This window comes from Rhamphochromis sp. 'chilingali', assembly GCF_963969265.1.
Source record: "Rhamphochromis sp. 'chilingali' genome assembly, chromosome: 20".
Lineage (NCBI taxonomy): Eukaryota > Metazoa > Chordata > Actinopteri > Cichliformes > Cichlidae > Rhamphochromis > Rhamphochromis sp. 'chilingali'.
The window spans coordinates 16,748,343-16,757,329 of NC_137947.1; the positions used below are offsets into that span (position 1 = coordinate 16,748,343).

Consider the following 8,987-nt stretch of genomic DNA (forward strand, 5'->3'; position numbering starts at 1 on the left):
TACTCTTGCTCTTGAACCACAGCCACCCCAGTGCAAATATCCATGTGTCTGCATAACCTCAGTATTTCTGAGGGTTACGTGACAATGAGTCCTCAGCCTTGAACGTCTGCCTCAGCAGACTTAGGTCACCCTGCAGTTGAGAATGAATATAAACCAGTGTAGTGGTGAGCATGGGAGACATTACGTGGATGTTTTTACAGAGGTCACAGGAAATTCCCAAAAGCTTTCTTTGTATAGCTTCAAAAGGGCTGTTCCTAGCCTTGAAGGCCAAACAAGTTTAGGTGAGGTTTCAGTTAAAAATGTTCAGCTGCAGGAAGGATAAAACTACTATTTAAACAGATGTTAAACTGAAGACCAGGACCTGCTTCACAGCCGGAATCTCCCTGTTCTTGAAGATGTTTCAAGGAGAAAGAGTGACACCATGTGGAGACACTGTGGAAATGCAACCGCAACCTTGTCTTGAGGTAAACATGCCAACACATTAACCCACATAACCCACCAGTTGTGTGTCAGCAATACGGCATCCATCTAGAAAATAATGGACTTTGTCATAAATCTCTGTACTCCATTGACTGAACACCACAAGGTAGTCAACAACCTTTATTTATCCATATATGTGCCACTCAGAAACTGGGAAGAGGTGTTACAGGATTTGCCCTTAAGAGAAGTCTATATGGATCTTTTACATGTTTTCTCTCTACAGTGAGGCCATTGACAAAAATGAAGGGGCAAAAAAAATAGACAATATGGTAGTAACAGTGTAAACACATGGTAATATACACAAAAGCAAAAAAAGCAAAAAAATAGGTATCAGTGACATCAAATTAAAATGTAGGGTAAAGTTAGTATGAATAAGAACAAAAGACTCCTGGAACCCCTAACTTTTTTTTCTCAACAGCTCGGCATACATTTCTACATAGCATGCAATAAGGCACCTATCTAACACAAGGAAGAAACCTATGCTACAGTGAAGCACAACTGTTATTGAAATAAAAAGAATATTGCTCACCAAAATGTTCACTCTGATAAAAACTGTATCTCTCTCATTCCCTTTCATATAGCCCAAGCCGTATCTAAAAAAATACATCAGTTTGTAAAAGATATTTTACACAGAACAGTAAATAGAACGCTATCCGTTGGACATTGGAAAATCTTGTAAAAGTGAGATTTTCTCATGTAGTCTTTTAGTATACACAATCTTTTTTCTCTCTCCATTTAGATCAAATTGTGATAGTTCGCAGATCAACATGAGTAAGAGTTACCTATATGCTATACACAGGTAATTGAATTAGTCTCCAAAGGATTAAAGTGTGATGTTGCATTTAATGTACATTTGGTGCTTGGGTACAGAGGAAACCGCACGGTAAATAATTAGGACACGGCTCATGTTGGAATATGCTACCCATTAGGTTTTTATTTTCTATTATGCATTTCTTTATGGCTAAACCGCAGGTCATAATAGACAGTGTGTCAGCCAGCCAGTATTGCTCTCTGTACAGTCTATGCAGCAACGCCAACTCATCATAGACATACAAAATAACAACCTTATAAATATACAGGATGGCTCAAGTCTGGTGGAGCCCAATGTCAAGAACAAGCTGCAACTGAACACCTGCAACAATTTGATCTCCAGCACTTTAAAAAAAAAAAAAAAAAAAAAATGGAGACAAAGTGGAGCTTACTATCAAAAATGTAATCTTTTGAAACATCACACTAGTCACCTATACATATATATAAAAGAAAATCAATATTATTTACATTGGATTTCTGATATTTGCTTCACATGGGTTGTGTGAGAGAAAACGAAAGAGCTATTTAAATCGAAACAGTTCTCGTTCACCAATTGTGTCGGTAACCTTGGATAAAGTTGCAGCTGAAAAGCTTATTTGCCCACCTGAAGGTGCATGACTGAAAAACCATCCAGTGGGCGAAACACATTTCCCCCCCAACGCTCCCCCAGGTAACAAATTTATCATGTAGATCTTCAAATCACATTTTGTTTTCTTTAAAAGTGTTCGAAAAGAGGTCCTGGAGCATGTGAAGCATAATCACAAACAAGAATAGAGACTTCTTCAAGAATCTATTATTATACCCTCTTTAAACTGAGCACAAAGCCCCGGGTTCAGCTCTGAATTATAGGTTGCAGTCTTTCAGGCCAAGCCGCGTCCTTTTGAAGACTTGTGTGTTACTGTCCATCCATTCTCAGCTGCTCCACTTCAGCGTCATGTGCTTACCTGACCTCTCCTGTCTATAGAAGCTGGGTCTGGCATTTCCTGTCATGTGGTAATATCAATGAAGAGAACATTGGTAGAACATAAATGAGGATAGGATAAGGGAGGGTTTCTTGGGAGCGGGGGGAGCCGCGTTGCATGGGACCACATGTGAGGGTGGGAAAAGGGTGCTCACTGGTCTACGTGGATCCTATGATGTCTGGAGAGGGAAGAAGAATGGTTAAAGCCTTTTCCACATTGGGAGCATCTGTATGGCTTTTCAACCGTCAGGATGCGCTGCTTTGGGAAGGTATTGTTGGGGAATCCCTTCCCTGTGGGGATGGTGGTGTACTGCTGCTGTTGTGCCTGCGGTGGTTGCGGCTGCTGCTGTTGTTGCTTGTTCTCCAAGTGAACTCTCTGATGCCTTGCAAGCGAGGAAGAGTGATTGAATCTTTTGCCACAGTGAGCACAGGTGTAGCTCTTTCCCTCAGAGTGGACTCTTTGGTGCCGCGACAAGGAAGAGGAATGATTGAAGCCCTTATCACAGTGGTGACACATGTAGGGCTTCTCTCCCTGCTGGTGCACTCTCTGCTTTGGGGGAGTGCCGTAGGTCATGGGTTTCCCAGGCTGAGGTGGAGAAAACACTGGATTCTGCAGGTGTGTCTTGTGATGGCGGGAGAGTGAAGAGGAGTGATTAAAGCCCTTGTTGCAGTGTCTGCAGGTGTAGGGCTTGCCTCCGGCATGGACTTGCTGGTGCTTCTTCAGATGACGTTTGCGGACAAAACTCTTCCTGCACATGTTGCATTTGTACGGTTTCTCGCCCGAGTGGATCCTCTGGTGCTCTCTCAGAGTGGCGGCTGCAGCAAAACACTTCCCGCACTGTGCGCATCGGTGGGGTTTGTCTCCAAGAACGACCGCAGCATGGGTCTTCTGGTGCTGCTTCAGGTTTGAAGATGTAGCAAAGCCTTTGCCACACTGCCCACAGGTATATGGCTTCTCACGTGCGTGCACCTCCTGGTGTTTTTTCAGATGCCTTCTGCGGACAAAGCTCTTCCGACACTGAGTGCACTTGTAGGGTTTGTCCTCTGAATGCATCTTCATGTGTTCCCTTAGGGTGATTGCAGCTGCAAAGCTCTTACCACACTCTGAGCATCTGTGGGGCTTGTCTGGCAAATGAATCATCTGATGAGACTTAAGGCTGAAGGCATCAATAACATCTTTGCCCATCATCTCAACTCCTGGAGAGACATAGGGCTTCTCTTTCATGTGAATTTTCATATGCTGCTTGAGACTGGCCTCTACAGCAAAGCTCTCACCACAGTGGACACAGATGTAAGGGTTGAGGTCCTTGTGGATCTCAAAGTGCTGGTGAAGATCAGCTATGCTGCCAAAAATTTCCCCGCACTCGTTGCACTGCAGGCCATGGGCTTCATGTATGATTACACCGTTTTCAGACTCAACTGTCAGCTCCCCGCCATGGTCAGACTCCACTTTTACCACATGTTCACTTTCCGTCTTAAGCAGCACCTCTCCCAGCAGAGCCTCGTTTCCCGTCGTCTTGATTTCAGCTCCAGTGAAACAGTGCATGTCACCATGTTCCACTTTAATGTAATCATGGTCTGTCTCGGCTACAATTGCATCCACACACGCTACAGCTCCGAGCTCTGTCCCCAGTCCCTGGATCTTTAAGTCTGAACCGTGGATTTCCAGCTCTAATCCACGCTTTTCTTCTGTCATAATCTCAGTTTCTGCTCCATAGTGAAGGTCGACATGGCTGTGGGCTATGACACACTCCGACCCAAGTGTGTCAAGGCCGGGTGTGTCACATTCAGTCTCTGACTCGGCCATGAGAACACACTCCAACCCCACGACCTCCGTTTTCTTGCCGGATGATGACCTACTAAAGAATCGGGGGGATAGACCTTTGTCTTGTGTTGTGCCGCGCTGTTGCTCTTGTTGTCAAGCAGACCTGTGAGAGTAGAAAATAAACAATTTATTTTAGATAACTGTTCACAGCCAAAGGCATTTGGTAAAGAAAAACTTTTGCTTGACTGTCACTTATAAATGTAATGAAATTTTAAGTAGGAGTCTAAGTCTGGGTGACAGATCATGGCAAAGTTTACTAACTTTGGTAAAATTGTAGATTTGCTGAACTTGAAAACGGAGTCCTTAAAATGGTGGGTTTTCTGGAAACTTTTGGGCTTTCAGGGAGCACCAAAAGTTGGACTGAAAGACAAAATTAGAGCAATATTATTAATCAAAACATGAAGTTTGACCTCGATTACCTCGTTTTCATAATAACTGAAATCCAAAACAGTAACTGACACTAAAATTCAGTTAATCACACAGCACCAGCCCAGTTTCAGCCAACATAGTCGAGTCATTTCTGAAAAAACAGGATAATTGAATAAACAGAATATCAGCACTCACTAATAAGTATACTCTAAGTATTAATTGTTGAGCAAGACGTGTACACTATGAGCAGACATCAGATCTATTATTTAACAAATAAAACAAGAGTAAAGTGAATAGTTCATCCATTTATTACAAGCACATGGCAATCACATGGGAAGTGTGAAAGTATGACCACTGCTCAGTTCTGTCCCTTTTACAAAAACGTGTTTTCTGTTACAGTTGCACAGTTTACATTGGATAAGTGGAAGAAAATTGATGGATCCATCATTGGGAGGATTTAAAGCCATACCAAAAAAAAAAAAAAAAAGATTTAATACTGAATCAAACATACACAGCCTCTCCAAATTATAAGTTAAATAAGACAGTTTTCACACCAACAGTCAGGTTTAATCTAGTTAGACAAGGTAAGCAAAAGCAAATCTTGGTGAACATAATTTTGCCACCTAGTCTCCAGGTAAAGATCACTGTATGTCCAGGATATACAGTCATGACCTCCACAAACACAAAAAGCAGCACAAACAAACGATGGTGACTCGTTTGTTTAACAGATGATCGGCAAGACAAGAGGGGCCACAATTGGATTTAAGTGTATTTGTATATTGTACTATACAACCACTGGCCTAAGGTAATGGGTTTTAAAACGGCTCAATCTTTAGCATTATGCTCAGAAACTGTGCATGAATAAAGTGGTGGGGCAGGAGTATTATAATGTTTTCATGCCTGCACTCCTCATCTCACATAACCTGATAATTTCAAATACTACTAAGAAAGGTTTACCGACAATTTGCTAGCCAAGTTAGCGTAGACTTCCTCAGCTAACAAATGTTAAAACCCAACTGAACATCATAATCAGACTCGCAATTCTATCTTAATCCGCAAGCAAAAAACTTGGCTGGCCTACACTTGTCGCTTATCTGCGCAGTTCATTGTGAGTCATAACTGAATACATCTCGAAATAAGAACGGGACATCTAAACAGCAGGGTTTTGTTATTAAACATTTAACTGCTGGTTGCTAGCCTTCCAAATAAGCTACAAATAGCCAATATAGCCGCTAGTTAGCTGGCTACGGTCGATGGGAGACTGGTTAACGATAAAACAGCATTGTGTTAGCTGCTAATGTGTTCACGATTTAGCCAGCTAACTAGCTTCAAGGAAAACCTCACCAGAGTAATTGTAGTGAGAAGTCCATAAACAGCGAAATACTTACACCAAACCAGCACTGAATTTTGCGCTCAAGTGCAATTTATGACAACGACCGACGCGGAAATTCTCCTTGTGCGAGTATTAACAGGCCATCTTGTTGTGCCACACCAGCACTTCCAGGCTAGCCAAGATTACACACTCGCCTAAGATGGCTGCCGCTTGCTAATGGTAGCTGCACTAGCTTCCGCCATTCTAAACATTAAAATTAGAGCGATCTCGACAGCGCTATGCTCACAAAGATTAACCAAGAGTGCTCAGGAAACCACAGAGACAACCATAAATCATAGTTTGAGCGCTAGTAACGTTATCGCACAACACCAACGCCGACGACGAGTTGGTTAGCACGCTAAGCGCCACACCGTGATTTCCAGTCAGGAGTGGGCTAGCTGAAACAAAGATGGCTAACCATGAAAGCCCGAAACGGTGTGCGAAAAGCCCGGGAAAGGACGTCTTTTACGCAGACAAGAACGTCTCGAAACACAAATCCGCCGCCATATGCAGCTTGAAATGAATTATACGGACAAAAACAACCAAGAAAAGCCGTTTAACCGCTACTTGAAAGGACACGATGAGTCTTGGCTACAAACCCGAAGCACTCCTTCACTGCGGCAGCAGTCGACAAACCGCACGCACGACTCCAATGGCGGCCTTGCTGATGTTAGCAGCTATCCAGCCGAGACATTATTAGCGTGCTGGCTAGATAGCCACGATGCCAAGCTAACCCCCAGCTAATCCAGTCTGCTAACACAGTTAGAGCCTACACTCCAGTTTAGTTATATAGCCTGTAGATAGTAAAACACTGGAGCGGAAGCTTTACTAAACCGCCCATCCGACCATGTTTAAGTGTGGTTTCGCATGCAAAGACAAACTGCAAGCAAATAGAAAGAAATACAGACGAGTTGAGTCTGCAGCAATCGCAAACAGCAATCAAAAAATAGCCTGGATAGGAATCGAACCTGAAATAGTCTTTTATACCAGTGTGTTGCTGTGCTTGCCTGCTGTTCTAGCAGCACATAATGTCACAAGCAGTGCCAGCCCGGGCCTGTATTTTTCCATCTCAAAGTTCAGAACCCGAGGCGCACAAGACACACCGCTGACTAAAATAACGATAAAAACTACGATATATTAAGCTGAACACAAACGACCCTCTATGCCTCTCTGCGGTTGCTGCTATTGATGCCAGAGTATGCTGAATTTAAACGATATAACACATCATTAGGAATAAAGGATCACGGCTGTTTAAACGTGTAAATTCTTGCAGGCCCGCACCCACCTTTCTGTCCGCTTACTTTGTGACTGCTGAAAAGAGAATTTTAAAAAGAGAGAAGCGTTGCAAACTGTATGTAGTAAGCCTGGGTAGACTGCTCAGTATCTTCCTCCCTCTCTAGCACCCTCTCTCTCTCTTTCTCTATGCCTGTGTGTGTAGCTGGCGCCACAGCTCATCTGGCGCCAACGTTGGACAACCGACGCACTTTAGCGAAAGCAACCATTGTCCTTTCAACGCAGCACGGAAACCACCATCACCCCCTACAGGCTGGGAGTCGACAATGCACCACAGACACAAGCCTGGAGATTTCCTTTACGGTTTTTAGTTTGCAGTGTTTATCCATAACAGTGGCTCTGACGTTATTTTACTGTATTGTAACAAAGTTGAATATGAGGTTTATATCAGTTCACCTGCTAATGTTCCTGTTTCTTCCACCCCCCAAAAAAGGCAAGCTATGACAATACAGATCAACAGCACCGCCTACAACTGCAAAGCTCTCCAGCGAGTAGTGCGGTGCTCTGAACGGATAATTGGAGGTGAGCTTCCCTCCCTCCAAGACATCTACAGGAAGCGGTGCCTGAGGAAAGCGGGGAGGATCATCAAGGACTCCAGTCACCCCAGCCATAAACTGTTCAGACTGCTTCCATCAGGAAGGAGGTTCTGCAGCATCCGGTCCCGTACCAGCAGACTGAGAGACAGCTTTTTCCATCAGGCCATCAGACTGCTGAACACGTCATAGACACCTCAGCTTCACTACTGGAACTTCAACATTATGCACTCCACACTGTATATAAATGCCACTTGTTTTGCACATATTCAACTCTGTATATTTTATATATTTTATTATTATTATTATTTTATTTTTTTACTATTTAATTTGTAAAAATGTGTATACACACACACACACACACACACACACACACACACACACACACACACACACACACACACACACGTAGGAAAATATTTAGTATACACATCCAGAAATGCATACACTATTATATATTGTACATATATTTATTAGTTTCAGGTTGGCCATTCTTGTATTTTGCTCGTTTGTGTTGTTGTGTTTGCACATCTCTGTTGCTTGTGGGGCTCGCACACAAGAATTTCACTCGCATGTGCTGTGCCAGTGTGCCTGCACATGTGATGTGACAATAAAAAGTGATTTGATTTGATTTGATTTGATAAAATAAAATATGATGTGAAAAAAAATACTCTAACATGGCAAAAAAAAAAAGTGCAATAAATCTAAATTCAAAAAAGTTTTTTTAAGCCTAAATAAATAATTGAATATATAAAGCTGTATTTGTGTGGTCCTCAAGCTCAGGGCCTTTACCATTGGCCAAGTATATTAGCTGTTCCTAGCACTGCACTCCTTTGGACAGATGCCGGAATCTGCTGCAGCCACTTTTCCAGTTTCCAGCTCCTTCCATAAAATCCACATCTGCTCCAGTTGTTCCTTCAGTTCCTGGTCCCTGCTTTGTAACCATATTATGTGGATAGTGTAGTGGCAGCTTTACAATCTCTGGAACAACAGGTTGGAGACCAAATACTGGTCAGGGCATGTATCCAGTAAAGGTCCCCAGAGTAGATCCTCAATTATCCTAAATTCCCTCAGGGCACAAGCAAGGGACACATAACTAACAAGGTCAGAAGAACCACTGCAAACTACTTAGAAAAAGGCTACTGTTACACTGATAATATAGCACTGATTGAATGCTACTATGCCAGTCAGCCGACCAAAATGAGGGCAGGTGTTGGACTGAAAGCAAGAAAATGCAGATACATCTGTGTCTGGACGATATCTGCTCATAATACTCGGTCTACCAGTTAGGGCTGTAATAGCTTCTTTGTAGGTGATCATATTCACTCAAAAACATAATCAGGA

The 8,987-nt window shown here is 42.9% G+C and overlaps 1 protein-coding gene across 6 annotated transcripts; it reads right to left on the reverse strand.

Annotated features, from left to right (window-relative positions):
* Positions 1-585: 585 nt before the first annotated feature.
* LOC308388328 (uncharacterized protein) lies at positions 586-7,530 on the reverse strand. Of its 6 annotated transcripts, none has more exons than XM_080868956.1 (3): positions 7,507-7,530; positions 4,338-4,436; positions 586-4,179 (listed from the first exon to the last, which is right to left on the reverse strand). In XM_080868956.1, the coding sequence occupies exon 3, from the start codon at positions 4,056-4,058 to the stop codon at positions 2,403-2,405; it is 1,656 nt and encodes a 551-aa protein (XP_080725082.1). In that variant the 5' UTR covers positions 4,059-4,179; positions 4,338-4,436; positions 7,507-7,530; the 3' UTR covers positions 586-2,402. The 6 variants fall into 6 exon arrangements, with proteins under 6 accessions (XP_080725082.1, XP_080725077.1, XP_080725078.1 ...); XM_080868951.1 differs by lacking the exon at positions 7,507-7,530 and adding an exon at positions 7,103-7,283; XM_080868952.1 differs by lacking the exon at positions 7,507-7,530 and adding an exon at positions 7,119-7,277.
* Positions 7,531-8,987: the final 1,457 nt, after the last annotated feature.

Coding starts and splice junctions, on each gene's coding strand:
- LOC308388328 (XM_080868956.1), bottom strand. CDS start 4,058: ATGGCCGAGTCAGAGACTGAATGTGACACACCCGGCCTTGACACACTT.